This window comes from Anabas testudineus, chromosome 13, assembly GCF_900324465.2.
Source record: "Anabas testudineus chromosome 13, fAnaTes1.2, whole genome shotgun sequence".
In the NCBI taxonomy this organism is placed as follows: domain Eukaryota; kingdom Metazoa; phylum Chordata; class Actinopteri; order Anabantiformes; family Anabantidae; genus Anabas; species Anabas testudineus.
Window position 1 is genome coordinate 21410662 of NC_046622.1, and position 19488 is coordinate 21430149.

Sequence of the window (19488 nt, forward strand, 5' to 3'; positions counted from 1 at the left end):
TGTGGCTGAGTGGTCATTGTGGCTTCCTCCCCACTGCCCTCCTGCCCTCCTCGTCCCCTTTTTTGCATTTTTGTTGCTACAGTAATTATTAGAGATACATGAAATTCAGCTCATTTAGCATAGTATTAGTTATTATATGTCTGCTTAATGGCTTTCTCGATAGTAGCACACAGAGCAGTAGCTCTGTGGGCTTTTTCATGGGAGCGTGTCGTGACTAGCACTAGCAGGGAAGCCACTGGAGAACCACTGCAATGATTAATCTGGAAGAATGAGTGTTATTTTGTGACAGACTGTGGTGATTCATTGTATTCGCAGAGATGTTAACATTTCCTTTACTGTTCATGCCACACAGACTCCCTTTTCTTGCATATGGTTGGCACACAGGATTCGAGCTAGAAATAAAAAATCTTTGCTCAGTCCCCAGAATTCAGCTTCCAAGAATCTTTCCATGTCACTTGTTATGCATGTTTTTTACACATGGAGACAGACTGCTCTCTCTCAGTCCTTGCACAGGTTGTGCAGCTCTATTGGAGCCCTAAGCTGGATGAAAATCAAACTGGGATTTTTGGCGTAATTATTATTTCACAGCATCACATATCTGTCTCTCTTAGGTGACAAAACATGTTTATCCTGAACCATGGCCGTTTCACTTTGTGTTCACAGAATTATCTGAATTATTTAAGAGGCCACAATTAATTAAATTTTCTAGAAGCTTCATTTACACTGTATTTTAGGTGTCCCTGCCAGGATAATGTCTGAATTTTCTTCTGGCCTTGTTTTCATAAATACTGACTCATTACAGGAGTACCCAGCATCGCATGATAGGCCACAGACGCTCAGCTCTCCGCCTCCCTGGGCTTTTGTTGTGTGGTGCACAGCTGAGGCAGATGCTGAGGGGCACTCATACTAAATTGCCTGAATGAGGGCGAATTCTGTTGGCCACTGAAGTGGAGTGCACCATAGCTCATTGAGTCTCTGCTTATCTTCTGCAAAGAGAGGATGGGTGTGTAGCTCAGAGAGGAATACTGTATGCCCATTAGATAGACCTCATTTTAACTCATATTTTGGCTTGAGTTTGAGTCATGGTTTTGCTTAAACGATCTTTTAACACCATGACAGTGTTTGAAAGACTCAGACAAATAAATTTACCCCATCCCAAGACTGTATCTGTTTTATATTTATAATTTGTTCCTTTATATACTCTGTAAAAAACGCAGCTGGAAGCGCCAAGGCTGGGAGAATGGTGCATTCATGTGCAACTGCATAGATTGGGAAAGTGTCTTCCCTAATCTGAATTTGCCCCATGAATACAATATTGTTTTACAGCAGATGCAAGTAATGAATATTGAAAGTCCCCACCCTTAGGGTTCATCACCACAGTTAAATTCAGGACACAGGTCACAGTCTAACGATATAACAGATCACTGAATGAAAAAAAAACAGCCAATCATCTGTTGGTTTCAGATTCTGAATGTGGCATATCCTGCTTTTGTTGAAAAGGCATCACCAATTACATGGGGCATTTTTTTCTGACATGTGTTGGAGAAAACCATCAATTAGTCAAAAAAATGATGGACAGATTCATCAAAAATGAAAACAGTAATTAGTTTCAGCCCTGCTGTTGGGAAACTGTCAATTTTTATTCACATCTTCCTAAGAGCACGTGATGAATTTAAATGGCATGTTTTGGATGACAAGCTGTCAAAATCCCAGATATTCAGTTTACAACTATAAGAAAAGCAATTAAATACATTTGTAATTGATTAATTATTTCAAACTTAGTTCACATTAATCTAGAAATAATATTTATTTTTTTTCCACAAAGGGTGACAGATTTACTGATTTTCATCTTACATCTTGTGCAAGATAAGTGATTTGTGTCTTATTAACTTTCTGTCATCTGGTAATTGAATGATTGACTACTTGATGCGGCTCTGCTGAAGAGGGTCATGTTACACCATATTTGTGTATTTAAATGGCTCACATTTAAGTAAATTAATTTTAACTGCATGAAGATAACAGATTTTAGTTTTAAAGAATGAAAATTCATCTCCTGAAAGGTAATATTTTTAATGATATATTAGAAACTTCTTTTTCTGATTGTATATTTTTTAATTATGTTAAAGCCCTTATTGTAGTGTTGCTCATCAAACTAAAGTGCATAACACTAAAATGGATATAATAATGCATCAAATATGACATTTTATGATATTTCAATATCACAGCCAAACACCTTTCAAACAGTGACTCTTGAACAACAGACAGGAGTCTGAATCATCTCCACTGTGTCAGTGCAGCTTCTGCTGCCTCGGCCACTTACTCTAATGTGTGCTGCCCTATTATATAACTCATGACCATTACGTCAGTGTTTGAAGTGATATTTTACGCCCTCGATTCATGGCATGTAACATTGTGCTGCCACGAAATAAAACCTTTTATCTGCTGATTCTGATTACATGATATTTACATTTTTTGGATTTCAATAATAATCTATTAGTTATGAAAAGGATTTAAATGCATATGGATTAGATTTTAAGCCTTCTTGAGTGCTGTAGATGGCACTGAAAAAGATCTGGGTATAAGATTTAGGTCTTACAGGGATCATTTTCATTTAACGTTTTCAAAAAGATATAATTAGGAGCCATGCAATTTCTGGTGGTTCATTTTGGGTTGCACATAACCATTTCTTTTAAAGCTAATGCGTAGAGATTAACTGTAAGCTGTCAGCCATTTGGTACGTAGTCTTATTATGTTTAAAAAGTAATGCACAAATCAAATGCCCCAAGTGTCAAAGGCCTGCTAGATATTGATGGCTCAGCTTGTGCCTGTAATAAGGGAAGCACCACCTGTGTCTCAAATGAATTGTTAAAATTTGCTCTTTACACATCTTGTGGTTTGACAAAATAATATTGTACATGTATTGTAATATTAATAACTGTATGTATTCATAGTATGTGTCCTGCCACCAGTGGTCCAACCACTGAAGACAATCATCTCGATCAGCTGAAGTTGTGCACTGTTTTGACAATATCTTCAGAGTAAATAGTCACTCCTCAGAGGCTGCACTGCTGCATCCAATCAGACAGCCATATGAGAGAGAGGCAGAGAGAGAGTGTGTGCTTATGTCAAAATAAGGGGAGAGGCGAGCTGGGAAACACGTTTCCATAGCAACTGGTAGACGTGTGTATAACTGGTTGAGGGGCATGAGCAGCAAGCAAATACTCACTTGTTCCTTAAAACTAGTAGCTCCTGAACAATCTCATGCGTGTGGATACTCTTTGTTTAGATTAAATTATTAATTTAAATTTTTTGTGGATTTTTTTATAATGGGGATTCTCTTTTGCTACTACTTATCTAAGAAGGAAAATGTGTGAAAGGTAAACTAAAACACCAGCCCCTTTTATTAAAAAGAGGCTGGCTGGACAAAACATGGGCATTTAATGACACATTGTGCTTTTGAATCCTGTGATGACCATTTTTTCAGAGTTTTCTGATATTTTGTGCAACTAACGCTTACATGACTATTGAGAATATAATCTGTCTATTAATTGATAATGAATGGAATTGTTAGTCACAGCATCATAAATTGTAATAATCCATGTTTGTGATTTCCTCGAACTTTTTCATTGCTGGTAAGTGTGAGACAAATAATCATTATTGCAATATACTTTGATATATTGTGAGTCAATCTCTTACAATACATTGTAAACACACTAGGACTATTACTGAGATGGAGGCACTTCACTCTGGCAGACAATGGACCTCTAAAATGATTTGCTTTCCAGCAGTTCAGACGCAACCAGTAGGGCTCTTGACACTGAAACAGTGGCTCATGAGTTTATGGTGCTTCGTATTTGTGTTTAAAAAGACCCGGTCCTCATTCATTTTGACACATGCTTTTTTACTCAGCAGTCTGCAAAACTGTGACATTGAAAGCACTAAATAAATACAGTATGATTCATTCCTTCAATATGAAAATGTAATTGTGATTTTCAAACATTGTTTTCTGTTGGTTACACAGATATGGATATTTTTCATCTTACCTCTGTAATTGAATACACTGCTGTTCATTTAGACATAATATACATATGACAATATTGCTTTAATAGTATCGTGACTGCCAACCTATTTGTACCCTTTATATAGGTACACATAGGAGTTTTACATAGGTAAGCAAAGATTTATAACTGTGACTGTCAGTTTGACAAGTATAAAGTTCAAGTAGTTTTCTGTGTGTTTTACGCTGGTAGAATAGATAATGAGCATAATCCTTTACTGCAAGTGAAGCGAGTCACAGCTTGGGTCGAGGCTTACTACAACATTCAATAGGATGGAGCACCCGAGGTGTTGTTCTAAGATAACTACAGAGGCTAGAGGAAAGAGGCCAGACTCTGCATAAATTCTCATCTATATGGTGTCCTTGCTCTTCATATCTTATCTGTTACTTCCAACATTACTGTGGAAAAGTCAGTGTGTTACTGTGGGCAACTTAAATTTAAGATACAAGCCAAACTAGAAAGGATGGGTTTAGGCAATATGCGACTATTTAGAACCTCCAACTGCAGCCACTGATTACTGTAGCTAGCAGACATCAGTGTACATCATTTTCATTCAAGAAATAACTGCCTTCCACCACTATTACACAGAGAGACACAAACACGCCCATGCACATGCGAGCACATGTGCATGTACTGGTATTAAGTAGTACAGTGCCTTGTGGCTGTACTATGGAAATCATGACCCTTAAAAAGAAACTCGAAATAAGAAGGATGCATTTTCTGGTCCTAAACTATAGCTGCATTTAAAGAAGTGGCACAACATATTTAGCATTTTGCTGCATTATGGTGTGATCTGCATTACGAGGCAGTAGAGAAATAAAATATGTAACTAATAATATGCTACTGCTACTAACACTACTATTAATACTAATATTTTACTCTCTATGTTACCATTAAATTAGTGAAATTGCTATAGGATTACATTATGCTTTAGTTGTCAACATACAAAGACATGAATTATTGACATTAGTCAAGTTGTCTCCTATAGTCATGGTCAGCCTGCATCTAAATATGACACTGCCCACAGCTACAGTAAATGTTACATCACAAATGAAGTACTAATGTTGCAGCCGCATTTCCCTTTGTATTCAAATTAGCATTGTGCTTGCCTAATTGGAATGCAGAAAAACAGACCAGCAAGTAGATTTATCGCTGGTGTTTTATTGGCATTTCTCTGGTATTGTGGTAACATTTAGGCAGACCATCATTTTCTGCTCATCTGTCATCTGTCAAGTTTATTTTAGAATGAACACATGGTGTGATTGTAAATAGGACTTAATTTGCTGCACATATTTTGGGACAGACCAGCATTCTTCATCCATTTGTTGGCAGTTTATCTTGGGGTTCCAACCATATTCTGGATCCATAATTGGCAATGTATTGAAGGCAGACCTTATTAAATCAAATTATCCTCAATGGTTTTGTCTTTGTGTATTGGTTTAGCCTTACTCAGTCTTAACAAAATAAGAACAAAATAATTGACATGAATTGCAATTGCAAGTTAGAGGTGTACATTGTCTTTTAATGTCTTCAGTCTCCTTGACATTAGTTTGTTTGATCCTTTGTCCACATGTCTGAAATTCTTGCAACATGCCTTTTTCTGTCACAGTCTCCAGCTACCCTTACTGTTCTGACCTTATATGGTAGTATCATTGCTCTTTGTCAGTGGCTCTCTACTCTCTGATTACCTGTTTCCACCTGTGTTCACTCCTCTCTTTATAAGCAGTCTTGCAGCACTCTTCCAGAATATGCCACTTCACTTTGAAGCCACTCTTTTGCCTTTGTTTTGTGAACCTGCTAACCTGTTACTTACCTGGACCGCCTATCGACTGCCGAATCTCTTTTTGCACATGAAACCTGTTAGTCTTATTTGATCTAACTTGTTTCTGTCTCTGTGGACCTTTCCTTCAATCTGTACTCTACGCTTCAGCCCACTACTACTAGTATTGTTCCATCCCTCCCAGCATTCTGCCACCTCTTCTACGTCACTTCCTGGTTTTTGCTACCACCAATTTAATCCAGTGTCCACTGATCAGATCCTCATCTCACCTGACTCCTGGAGCTCCTTCTACACAATTGAGCTTCTTAAAATAAATCTTGTTTTAACCAATCGTAGCCTGTTGCGTCCTCCTTGCGCTGGATATTCATTTAAACCGTTTAAAACTTAGGTGGTCAATAGAGGTTGAGTTTAAAATTATTTTTCTTACGTTTTAGTAAAGCAACAATTTTGGTAAAGTGCACCAGTCTGAAGAGGCATTTTAATAAGTAATGTCAGTTTAACTTTGAGGAGATTTCATGTTTTTTCAGAACTAGGTCACTCTTATCTACTCTTTGTAGGTCTCTTGACCAGCCTAATGTTGAGGGCCTTAGGAAACATGTACTGTAACTCCATTGCAATACTACTTTTATTAGCCTAAGGTTAGTTTTGCCAATTAGTGGCATACAGCACCTTCTGATGCTTTTAGGGCTATCTCTCTTTTTAAAGAATTTTACTCCTTATACTTTCTCTTTATACTGAATTTGTCATGGAACAGTTTACAGTTTAAAGTGTGGTTGAGTTTTTATATCAAAAAAGAACAAATCTCTTTGCTTGTATTTATTCACTGTTCAGGCATTAATTATTAGTAATCATTTTTTTATATTTAAGTAATTAGTTATCTTGTTGTGCAAAGTAGGTTTAGAATTGACTAGCTTAAATCTCCCATTGATGCATTTTCCTATTTATAATGTAGATACTGAATTTTAAAACATTTCTTCATGGTAGAATGTAAAAAAATATTGTGGTAGAAAGCACTGCAAAATATTGTACAAATGCAATAATAAAAATTAAGCTGAAATGGAATAAGGTTCCCTGCTTTATGTCAACTGATGTTATTTCATAGTTTAGGGGCCTAGAGAAAGCTGCAACTCTAATACTTTAACAACAACACTGTGTTAAGAGAGCAGTTGGGAACTTGGGGGCATAAGAGCTTATACAGGAGTACATGGATTTAAGACTTTGGTTAAATAGACTTGGCCCTAAACCTTTTAAGTAATAAAATAACTGTAAAATCAATTTTAAAATTCACCTGGAGCCAATGTAATAAGGCCCAAAATGGCACAATGTGGTGCAACCTTTTAATGTGATATGAAGACCTGTTAAAAGGGCAATAGATCAACCAGGTCTACCTCTTAGAAAAGCCTGGATGTGTTCTGCTGTGTTGAATTAAGATAAAAAGGCAAAGACCTTGGCAAAATTTCTGAGTTGTTAAAAAGCTGTTGTAGCGTTTTTTTTATGACAGGTTAGGGCTATGCTATCTCATCTGTCTTGTAATGTTGTGCATTTGTCTACTTCTCGTCCTTGTACTTTCTCCATGCTGTTTGGCATGATTTGTGTGTAGGTAAGAGAGGTTAGTAGTGTTAGTCTGTTTTGGGTCCAGTCTATGCCATATTATTTTATTATTATTATATTTGCAATGAAACCAGCTCGAAGCAGACCCCCAACTAAGTTTTGAGAATGACTGACAAGATCATTGTTATCACTCGTGTCAAATGCTACACTAAGAAGTAAAGAGAACCAGAACAAAGACCCTGTTCGTAATAGCACTCATTCTCAGATCATTAATCATTTTAGTAAATGATTCAGTTAAATGACAGTGTACCCACTAGCTGTTAAGACAAGCCTGGACATTGTGGCTCAACCACCAGACCGACACTGCATCCCTAAAGCCAAACATTAAGATATTCATCAGTAAACTACAGTATGTTTAATATTTGTGCTACAGCCACAACAAAAAACAAACAAACCAAAAAAAAAAAAACTGTGCAATGAATCAAGACTCCACTTACTGTACTATTCTCGTTACAGTGCATGCTTCTTTAACTTCTATGATATGGAGATCTCCATGCAGTCTCAGCCCTAATTAGGTTTAAAATAGATTGGTAACTAGGAATTCACATTCAGATTAAATTTCGAGGGCATACAGTTGCATATTGTAATTTGGCCACCCCCTGTTTATAAGGGGTTTTGCCCTTTAACTGGACTTGGGCTACAGTAGCTTGTTAGCCTCTTTAACACATGAAAAGTGAGATGTTGGTTGGAGAGCAATTACCCAGTCTTGTTCCTAACTATCTTCAAAGCTCTGCATTCGGACTGAAAGAACCAATTAGTGTGTGGGCTACATCATAATTTAATTTGGAAAGCTCACAGACTGCAGGTGTGTTATTCTACAGGAATAGTGAGAAAAACATGTAGTGAGACACAGTAAAGGGGGGGGGGGTTCATGCAATGGGAATTCCCTATGGGGCCTTCATTCTTCTGAATGTCAGCTTTTTTGGTGGATATGAGAACAGTTTTAGATTGTTGGTTTTAATACAGGAAAAGCATTGCTGTGAAATATACTGACAGCTTTTACAATCTCTCTGTTTTTATCTCTGTTCATTTATTTAATGCACATGATTGATCCAGTTAGTTGGAAGTCTGTGATGGTACTCTCCTTGATAGAGGTCTTTCTCATTACAGTGTATAAACTCATTTGTTCCTCTACACTTTTGCCCATTATGTAGGGATTTTACTGTAGGCTCACTTGCCATTATATTAGGTATACTCAGCTAAAATAAAGTTTAATACAACCTTCATCAAGGTCATCATTGAGTTTAAAATTGAAACTCTTTTATGGCCAGTCTTTTGGTGCTATTTAGCTGTATTGTGTTAATTTGAGTTTGTTTATTCAGTCTAACCTCTCTGACATTTTTGGGTGCAAAACAATCTAAATATTATATCCTAAGCTAAGAGTGAAATTTATACTGTAAATTTACATATAAATCTCCTTTCTGACTGCACCATCCACATCTCTTCCCAGCAAAAATGTCAAAGGGAATGGTATATTTACATTTAGTCATTTGGCCAAAAAGCATGAACTGAGACTTCTTTTACGGGGCTTACTTCATTGGATCTAACTCTAAGGAGTTTGAGTTTGAGTGCTGAACCCTGTGTATTCCTGCTGTGTTTCTGGTAGTTTCTTTTCTAGCTTCAGTCATTTTTCTTTTGTTTTTTTGAGGATGTGTCCTTGTCAGCTTACATAGATTTGGCTGGGTTGGGAACCACTGTTGATTTAAAGTGCTTTCAGACATTGAATGTGATGATTCTCTGTACAAATAAACTTCTCTTGCCTTGAATAATCATCATCATGCATCCCCTGCAAATTAGTTGCCTGTTTGTTTGACTAAATGAATACCAACCGTACTTATTCCCTCATTCCAATTAAAACAAAATCCTTATCCACAAAATTAGCATAACATTGTTTTTTAGTTTGTAGTTCAGATGAAAATAAAATGAGTGCAGTTTTGATGCCTGTTTTTTTATGTTCTTTCACTTCAACATCAAATTCTGCTGACAAAGAATGAACAATTTGGCAATGTGAAAATAAAACTGGATAATTGTCATGCATGTGAAAGTGCATTGTGCTTTTTGTTGGGCTGACTAAAATGATGATAATTAACAGTAGAGACAGTGTGAACTACAGTGATTTTCATAGCCTACAGTCACTTTCTACCTACTGTAATACTGCCACTTTGATAGGATAGGAAGTACTAATCCACACACCTACTTCAAGATGATGTAAACATTCAATCTGGCAGCAACAACAGCAAATACTGAACACTTTTTCAAGTTCTAATTTTAGGCCTCTCTGGGAGGTTTTCATTTTATGAAGCTAATATGAGTTTGTTTGAAAACTGGGTGATCTGTTTATTGATTGATTGATTACATACTTAGTTGAAAAAAACTCTAACAGATGTATTTTCCAGTTAATAGTTTAAAGCCACTTTTTAAAGAAAACAAAACGCATAATAATGATTGAAGTAATATCTAAAGTAATATTTTGTAACAGAGTGATTTTTTTCTTTACATCTGTACTGTGGATAAGTGAGTTGAAAACACGAATGTGAACAATCAACGTAAAAAGGTAGTGTTTGACTAAAGAAAGACAGAATAGCGTATTCAGATGTTATTCTTACTGTTCACACCAGTCCATCTTTTTTCCCTGTGTTACTTGATGACACTGCGTGCCCTCGCTCGCCCTGACCTCCAGCATGTGCGCACACGCTGCAGGTGGTGTATACACATTCACACTGTCTTACTCATACATCTATACAGAGCTTGATTTTAGGCGCATTTAGTCACATTTCTCAATCAACCACAGAAACCCTTTATTGCCACCTCAGGAGATACTGCGGGAATCAAGTGCTCTAATTAAGCACTGTGTTTTGGGATATAACTTTTATCTGTGTGAAATAACAGTTAACTGGCCTCCTTGACTCTTTGATGAAGTGCAGACGTTCACTGAGAGACATGACGCATTTATCTTGCTAAACAATATAGTTTCTGAAAATGCTATAAAGTGTCTTAAATATGGTTTCTCTCACAATAGAGTATATTCTTACCTACTGCTTAATGTTAACCAAATAATTGCAGTGATGGTTTGACATCATTTCTGTTGAAAGGATAGGAAGACTGCAAAAGAACAATAGGTAAGATGTGGGTGTCGCCATCTAAAGGCAAGGAAAACAGTAGCTGCTATAATGAAGTGCTGTTAGGGTGATATAATTTGTAGGCCAACCCAGAGACCAGTATCCCTGGTTCCTTCAACAAAAAGCCAGTGGGAGTTTTCTACTATCTGTTGGACTAATGCAAACGAAACAAACACTTTTACTTGCTCCATGTGCCAAGTTTCTGATTTTGTGTTGTATTTTTTTTCTGTTCTAGTTTCACTGGAGGTAGAGATAACACCAAGTCATGGTGAGATAAGTCTTGGCGAGTCCAAGTTCTTCATGTGTGAAGGTGAGTTTATCAAATACTTAATTTTTAACCTTTACAAACCTGCAAACTATGACTTCTTAGTTTTTATTTTCTTTTTCAATAGTGTTAAACATACTTAGGTAATACTTACTTTTATATTTTCAAATGTTAAAGAAAATTTGAGTTTGAATAGATAAAAAGATAAAATATCCATACTGACAAGTTTGAACTGTGGCTGCACACCACACAAAAAGAGTCTAAAACTATTACCGAGATGAAGTTCAATTAATAAAACAGTACTAATACTACTAGTACTACTACTAATATAAGTACTTTAACGTCAGCAAACTAATCCACATTAGTTGAGTTTCTTTGTAAATCCACTCTACTAAGCCGAACGCAGGATAGCCTGGATAATAAACTGACTCCTACTTTTCTAATATATGTTTGTGGAGAAAGTAAGTATGGAAAACCATTGTCCTATTGGAAAAATATCCCTGGGATACTGTTACATATGGAGAACCCATGTTTGTCAGTCACAGGCTCACTTCTCTCACAACACTTTCTTGGAAGCTGTCATATTTCTATCACAGTTACCATTTGTCTATGAAATAGTCTTAATTCTTTTAGGGGATGCTGTAAACATTTTTTTCAGTCCTGCAGGTTGAACTAAATGAATGAAACACTTACTCTACTAGTGACAGTGGTGCCCTCTCTGTTCAAAAACAGTATCTGATTTTGTGAACATGTAGTCTGACCCAAACTCAAACCTAATTTCCAAACAAAATATAAAAATATGCAAGTATCATATGTCTAAGTGACTGCATTTCTCTGGTTTTCAGTCCAATCAGTCAGTGACCTTTGTTGCATGACACTTCCTATATTGTTCTGTTGCCTTCCATATCCAATCAATGTAAAAGAGATGGAATAGTATAAATGAAAACATTTTCAGTTTATTCTTGGCTGATTAGCTTTTACTGGCAGGTAAATGTATAGACCACAGAAAGGAGAATATGCAACCCACAGCTGAGTTCAGTCTGTGGGCCCTGGATGACCTGACTGATGTTTTAGATACTGATTTTCTTATGTACTTCTCTTTTTTGTGTTCTCAGTTGTAGGCGTTGCCAAGCACATAGACTGGTTTGGACCAAGTGGGGACAGGATAGAACCAAACAGACCAGACATAACAGTAACCCGTAATGATGAGTCATCTTCCACCCTCACGTTGTATAAAGCTGGGACTGAAAATGCAGGGACATATAAGTGTGTCGCTACCAATGGAGACCAGCATGCAGAGTCAACTGTCAAAGTGAAAATCTTTCGTAAGTATTTCCCCCACCTTATACTACACTCTCCATATTATTGAGGGGCCTGAGCGCAGGAGAAAAAAATCCTGTTTATTGAACTCATAGTATTTTATTGACTGCTCAAGGGCAACACATTACTCTTTTTCTTTTCAAGTGAAGATGGATTTTTCATCAGTTCAATAAACGGTCGGAAGACCATTAGAGGGCTGCTTAATGATCCTGTCTGTTGTGCAGTTCTTGTGAGTAATGGCTTTTATTTTCCATGAATGCCAAGCATCAGCAAATGTCCACTGGAGATGAAATCCTGATTTCTCAAAGAGAGTTTTTCTGTTACTTCAGTGCCTATCTTAGGTTATTATTAGCAATGGACACCAGTGTAGGTATTGAAGTCGCAATGGAGTGTTTATGACAAAATTACATTTCAGTTTAACTTTTCAGTTAGCTGTTTTTAAGAAGAAAACAATGTGTCTTGGCTCAGTAAATGTTAAGAAAAATATGTTTCAAGAAGGAAGTGTAAAGTATAATCTGCACTGAAATAATAATCATGTTTCCATGTGTACACAAGAACAAGACTTTGTCATTGTAGGTTATCCTAGTTTCCACAGCAGCCTTGATGCTTTTCACCTGGGATGAAACTGCACTTTAAGAAATCTATCGTTGACAGATAGTTACTTTATTTAGCCTAGTGGGAGTGTTGACGTTTTATGTGCACCTCAGCTAAACATTGTAGTGCATTTCTGCATAGAACGAGGACTTTCCAGTAGTTGTGTACACAGTGAAAAGTTTCAAGGCACCAAGCTCTATACTCATGTGTGTATTAGCACATCAATATTGTTCTAATAGAAAGTTGAAAGACCCCAATCCTATGTTTAAAGCTACAGCCAATTGGTCTAATTATACACATGCCAAGTTCTACCACCTGTAATAAGAGAAAGTGTTGCAATGTAAACTTCAAGATTTATTTTTTGATCCAAAGAAATGAAAAATATTAAACATAATGTTGAATGGAAAGGCAAACATTTTGTAAGCATAACTGAGTACATGTGGCATCTGGGAATTCCATAAACTAAATAAAGCTGTAGAACAGCTTGTTTTCTGCTCAAAGCAGCAGCTAAGCCTTGATTAGTTTAAGCTTGGAATAATGTTAAAGTTTGAGGGAAAGAAAGTTCTCTCCCTGTACTTAAAAGAACGCTGGTTAAGGTCATCAAATGTATTAATATTTTCTATTTGTTGTAATTAGAATTTTTGTATGCATCCCCAAAGTGGGATGTTTGGTAAAATTGCCAACCGCTCTTCCTTTTTAAAATTTTTTAACCTTTTTTTGAGGGGGGGATTCCCAAGTTATTATTGTATAAAAAAAGTTTATTTTGATGAGATCCTGTTGGATTCAGATTATCATTTGAATGCAACAGTTTTTTAGCTGTAATACTATGGTGAATAAAAATATATTCCTGCCTATTCCCGTTTTTTTGTTATTACAGAAAAAATCACTTTTACAAATGCTCCCTCACCTCAAGAGTTTACTGAAGGAGACAACGCCAATATTGTTTGTGATGTCATCAGTTCACCTCCACCCACTGTCCTCTGGAAATATAAAGGAGCAAAAATCCAGATGGAAAAAGATGGTAAGATCAGTTCCCCCCTGTGCTCTCTCACTTTCACTCACTGTAATATTCGAGTTTTTGCTATTTTTTGTGCCTTTGAACTTTGGGACAAACATTAATTAATGAATATAAAAAACTTTTTATACAAAGTGTAGTTTTTGTATAGCTTTTGAAATCAAATTGCAGAGAATCAGTGTTTTTTGTTTCTTGTTGTAACTATGCACAGTACAGTAAGGAGACATATTCACCGTTTAGTTAGTAATGTTGCGAAATGGCTAGAACATGAACAAGACTGACTTCACAATAATTTCTGTTTTATAGATTTGAGAAAAATTCTTACAACAACAATTACCAAAAAGCATACAGAAAAGCACAGTTAGCTGTACTGGACATGTTGTAGATTATCACAAAATACAACCACAGACATATTTACCAGTGTCAGAGACTTGAAATTGTTCATGTCCTGCTTTTGTTGCCATCATTCTCCTGGGTTTATCCTTTGCTTTGAAAGCTGAAATTAATTTAGTTTTGAATTTGAAAATACAGTTGACTCACTGTTATTCACCCTTGACACTGGGCAATATTAGAATGTGCATGGTATTGCTGGTATTACTCACTGGAAAATAATAACATAAGCTTGTGTGGGCTGTAATAGTATTTTGAATTACTACATGATTTAATTTATTACCTCTGCATTTTATCTCAAACGGAAGGAGTTCTTGTGGGCTTTGGCCATATTTCTCCTTTTTTGGGCTGGCAAAAGGGGAGTTGTGTATGATTTCATTTAATAAAAAAGTAGAAACATGCAATATGTGGTTTTTCACTTGTGAATGTCAGGTTCACAAAAAATTACTTATTCTTTACAATAGTGGAGGGTGAATAAAATGCATTAATTCAGAATGAAGTTTGTAGGAGTAGCAATACCTGCTGCCTATCCTAAAACAGACATCAGTGTTAAAATGTTAATAGGTTGTCAGCTGAGTATATCAAGGTGAATTTTTGTTGCACTTAACTAATTCAGCCAAGACTTTTGTTGATTTATTGTGTTTTATTATATGTATGTTACTATGTACCTCTCTTGATATGGCTGCAAAACAGCGGCTGTCAGTAATCAAATACCTAAAGTCAGTGACTGTGCCTGATTTAAACTTGCCAAATACATAACAATCCTGACACTATATTCATCTTCTTCTTTCAGTTCGGTTTAAGGTACTTAGCAACAATCATCTTCAAATCCGTGGCATAAAGAAGACAGATGAGGGCCCATATACCTGCGAGGGTCGCCTCATGGTGCGCGGCGAGATTGATCTGCGGGTCATCAAGGTCGTTGTAAATGGTTAGCAGGCTGTCCTCCCTCACACTGTCCTCTTTCTTTTTGTTCCTGTGCTCATGCTTTTGTGCAGCAGGTGTCCCACGACGCTTAAATAAGCTGTAGATACTTAGAGGCGACTGGGCTCAGCATCAATGTGGAAACAGTTGCCCAGAGCAACTGTGTATCAAAGATGTTTCATGCTAATGAAGTCTGTTTCCTGCAACTTGTGAGCCTAGCAAATGAGTGTGCCTAAAATAAGTGTTCTGAATTTATCATTGCTTCTGTTTCTGTTATCCCTCCCTCCTGCTATCTGTCTGTGAGCTGCATCTGCTTGACTGTCTGCCTATGTATATATCTATCTCTGTGTCTTAGTGCTCCCCACCATCAGGGTATGGCAGTCAGAGGTGAATGCCACAGCAGATGTCGGGCAGTCTGCCATGTTGACTTGTGCTGTTGATGGCTATCCTGAACCCATGGTGACCTGGACAAGGTAAAACTTTGCTACCAACTGGAAAAACAAATGCTTTCAACATTTGCAGCAACACTTGTCCAATGTCGGCAAATGACCTTAAAAACAATCTATATGTTAGTTTGTAGAGAAACCCTGCAGCTAGAGCAGATGTATAGTCGTGTATCTCTCAAAATAGAAATATTTTTTTCCTAATTTAATTCAGATAGTGAAACTCCTTTATTCTAGATTCATTTCATGTGCAGTGAAATATTTCAAGCCCCGGCTTCCAGCTCATGAGAATAAAAAAAAAGCAAAAACTAATTTACAATACACAAATGTCCAACTTCTGGAAAGTGTGTTTATTATGCACTTAAAGCTTGGCTCCTTTAACACAAATTACTGCATCAATGAGGCGTGGCATGGAGGCAATCAGCCTGCAGCACTATTGAGGCTTTAGACCAGGTTGCTTTGATAGCAGCCTTCAACTCCTCTATATGGCTTGGTGTTTCTCATCTTCCTCTTTACAATATCCCATAGATTCTCCATTGTGTTCAGGTCAGGCAAGTTGGCTGGCCAATCTAGCACAGTAATGTCATGGTCAGCAAACCAGTTAGTGGCACCTGCCCAAAGTGCCAAAACTGTGGGCAGGTGCAGGAAAAGGACATTTCAATTATCCATTTCCATAAAGCTTGTCGGCATCTCATGGCAATGAAGTGCTCTAAAATCCTCTGGTAGATGGCTGCACTGACTTTGAACTTTGAACTTGAAACTGAGAGGACCAACACCAGCAGATGGCATGACACCCCAAAAAATCACAGACTGTAGAAACTTCACACTGGACTTCAAGCAACTTGGATTATGTGCCTTCTACTCTTCTTCCACAATCTGGGACCTTGATTTCCAAATGAAATGCAAAATTTCCTTAACCTTTCCTAACACACTTTTCGCATCCTGTCAACTTTCAATATAGCACCCTGCAAACAGCCAGCCCTTTCAGTAGTGACCTTACATGACTTATCTTCTCTGTGGAAGGTGCTGATTGATTGTTGTCAAGTCAGCAGTCTTTACCATGATTGTGAACTAGGTAGATAGAGAGAGATAAACAGAGATACACAGTATTTATACAGTGGGAATAGCAATGTATTCAAACATATTCAGACATCCTTATATACTTATTTAATAGATTAAAGTTTTTTTTAAAAAGCAAAGTTAAAGTATAATCAAAAAATTATTTATTTTTGAGATGCACTAATCAAAACAGACATTAAACAGAAACAAATAAAAATATGCCTGTAATCTAATGATGAAGTAATTACTGTACTGTAATGTTTACGTCTGTATTTGTTACAATTCACACATTTGATATTGGAAATTACTTTGAATTCAATTTAAACCTTATCATGTTGTCTGTCAGATTTTTTAAAAGTTTAGTGTTTAGGGAACAACCGTAGTCACACTAGTCATTGTGTGAGGCTGTGTGTCACCAATACTCGATATAGTGTTTACTACAATCACTATTTCATTTTAATATTAGCATACCAACATTTGCCAGTAAGCACTGGTTTAGAGATATCGTAAGTACTGCACAAAAAACATGAATGTTTGTACAAAATTTCCTCTGAATTATTCCAGTAGTTGTTATTTAACTCTGGACAAAATGTAAAATGACTGAATGACCAACAGACCTGCACACCAATCACCGAACCACAGCGCAAAATGCCAATACTAGACATTATTGTTCAAATGGACTCTGAATGGCCTGAAAAGGAAAAATATTATTACTCTAATTTTCAAGTCATTTTCTGCTCTGAGATTTTCAGGTTTCACCTGTGTTCATCACTTGGTCTTTTTCATGATGTCATTCTAGGATCTAGAAATAACTATATATATTTAAAAAAAAAACTAAGGGTATTATTGGGAATCTCTTCTCTGTTGCTCATTTTCAGGAACAGCTTGTAAGATGATAGTTTTAAATAGATGTTAAAAATAGTTTTAAATAGATTGAACAGATGCAAATGATGTTCAAAACTCATGTTTTCCACAGAAACGAAGTGGTCCTTGAGGCAGGAGAGAAGTACAGCTTCAACGAAGATGGCTCAGAAATGACAATAATGGATGTTACCAAGCTGGATGAAGGAGATTACATCTGCATTGCCAAGAACAAGGCTGGGGAAAGTGAGCAGGAGCTCAGTCTAAGAGTGTTTGGTAGGGAGATATTTTTTCTTTACATATGTGAACTGAAATGACAATATAAAATCTTGCTAGTGTGTGGGAATAAGGTATAAATGTATGTAGGCGGGGGAAGAACAATAGTATGGCTATGTGTCTATTTTCTAAGAGATACAAGATGAGGTGTTGTTTCAGTGTGGGTAGACATTGTTTCTTGTGAGGATGGAGCTTAAGGATTTAGAGAACTGGCCAAGTGGGATGGGCTCAGCTGAACTCTTAGAAGTCAGTGTTTTTTTTCTGATTTCATTTTTACTTACTAGGTTGTTAATGCCTTTACTAAAACTATAATTTTACAATATCAGTCAATTAAATTTACATTTACAGCTAAGCTGGTGCAGGTTTTTTCTCCTAAACAAACGAAGGAGCTAAGGTCTGGTTCTTCACCGGTAAACAGTCATCATATAATTACTTAAGACAGCTCTCAAAGCACAATGTTTTGTTGTATGTTGCCTTGTAAGCTCCATTTCAGAATATAAAAGCTGAAAATGTCTTTTTCCAATCATTGTGTATTTTTGCTCCTGATCTGGGCTCTTCAGTATAGAGTACCTGTTCATACCAGGTTTAATTGGATATTTCTATTTTCTTAGATAATATAGCTACACAGCGCACATTTCACCACAACACTTAGATTGAAATTGGACAGTATGTTGTGCATAAATAATGAAGAAAAGTGAGTCCCTGTTCCACAGTGGCAGGAAAAATGAAGCACCATGTGTTTAATTTTTTTCTCCAGCATTAATAAAGTACTGAAATGCAAAACTCAGTTGTTAGTGAGAAGCTGTTATAAATCATCATAAACCTGCAAAGTGCTCAAAGCTCAATACTGTGCTCACTTCTTCTGCTGACACGTACACAGTGCATCCAGAAAGTACAATTACAGTTACAGCCTTATTCCAAAACACCCAAACAATATCCCATAATGACAACATAAAATAATAAAAAAACAGAAAAAGTTTGTTTAAAATGTTTGCCAATTTATTACAAATAAAAAACAAACAAAATCACATTCACATAAATATTCACTCAAAATAACACTCAAAATTGAGTTCCAGTGCATCCTGTTTTCCACTGATCATCCTTGTTTCTACAACTTATCTGGACCACCTGTGGTGACAAACTCAGCTGACAGCTGATTTATAAAAAAAATGATACAGTGTTCTTGGCTGTAAATGAAAATTATTTCTTGTACAAAATATTCATTTAGAATTAACTGAATAACAAGACAGCAATTGTTGATTTAGATAAAAGCTTTGTAATATAAAGTTCTCAGCTGTCTTCTTATGCTGACGATATAAATTATATCAACCATACAACATTTGGCAATCCTATTTCCTAATCCATGCACACATTCCTTCATGGGGTGGAATGAAAAAAACAAAAGCACAGAGTCATGGACAACCTGACACCTAAGAAGTAGTACTTGAATTTGCTTTGCTCTGTTCATGTCACAGCTGTGGCATCCTGCTGTGCCTTCAAGTTAGCTCAGGTGTGCTGTAGCTTGACAGTTTGCACAACTCTAAACAAAATGGAAACCAGCTCCTTTGAAATGGGCTTAATAAATTATTACATGAATAAAGTTTGGCTGCATGCACAGTTATCATATTTTTGGCACTGCTAGGATTGGGAAAGCTTAAGTAGTTGCTGCTGCCATAATATTCCCCCTTGCCTATCAAGCTACTGAGCCTCATCCTCCCTTTGAACTCCTCCCAAATCCACAGAGTTGCTCTTATACTTATTGTAATGGCTTCC

General features: G+C 36.6%; 1 protein-coding gene across 7 annotated transcripts in view; it reads left to right on the forward strand.

Moving 5' to 3' along the window:
• Positions 1-19488, forward strand: part of ncam1b (neural cell adhesion molecule 1b) — a 68905-nt gene that overhangs the window by 20153 nt on the left and 29264 nt on the right. For all 7 annotated transcript variants that reach the window (XR_003299864.1, XM_026377506.1, XM_026377544.1 and 4 more), the window contains exons 2-7: positions 10804-10878; positions 11949-12158; positions 13625-13768; positions 14946-15083; positions 15432-15549; positions 17555-17715. Coding sequence is in view for 6 of the 7 variants with exons in the window: in XM_026377506.1 (XP_026233291.1) it covers positions 10804-10878; positions 11949-12158; positions 13625-13768; positions 14946-15083; positions 15432-15549; positions 17555-17715 (846 nt within the window). In the remaining variant the exon portion in view is untranslated. The remainder of the gene's footprint in view (positions 1-10803; positions 10879-11948; positions 12159-13624; positions 13769-14945; positions 15084-15431; positions 15550-17554; positions 17716-19488) is intronic.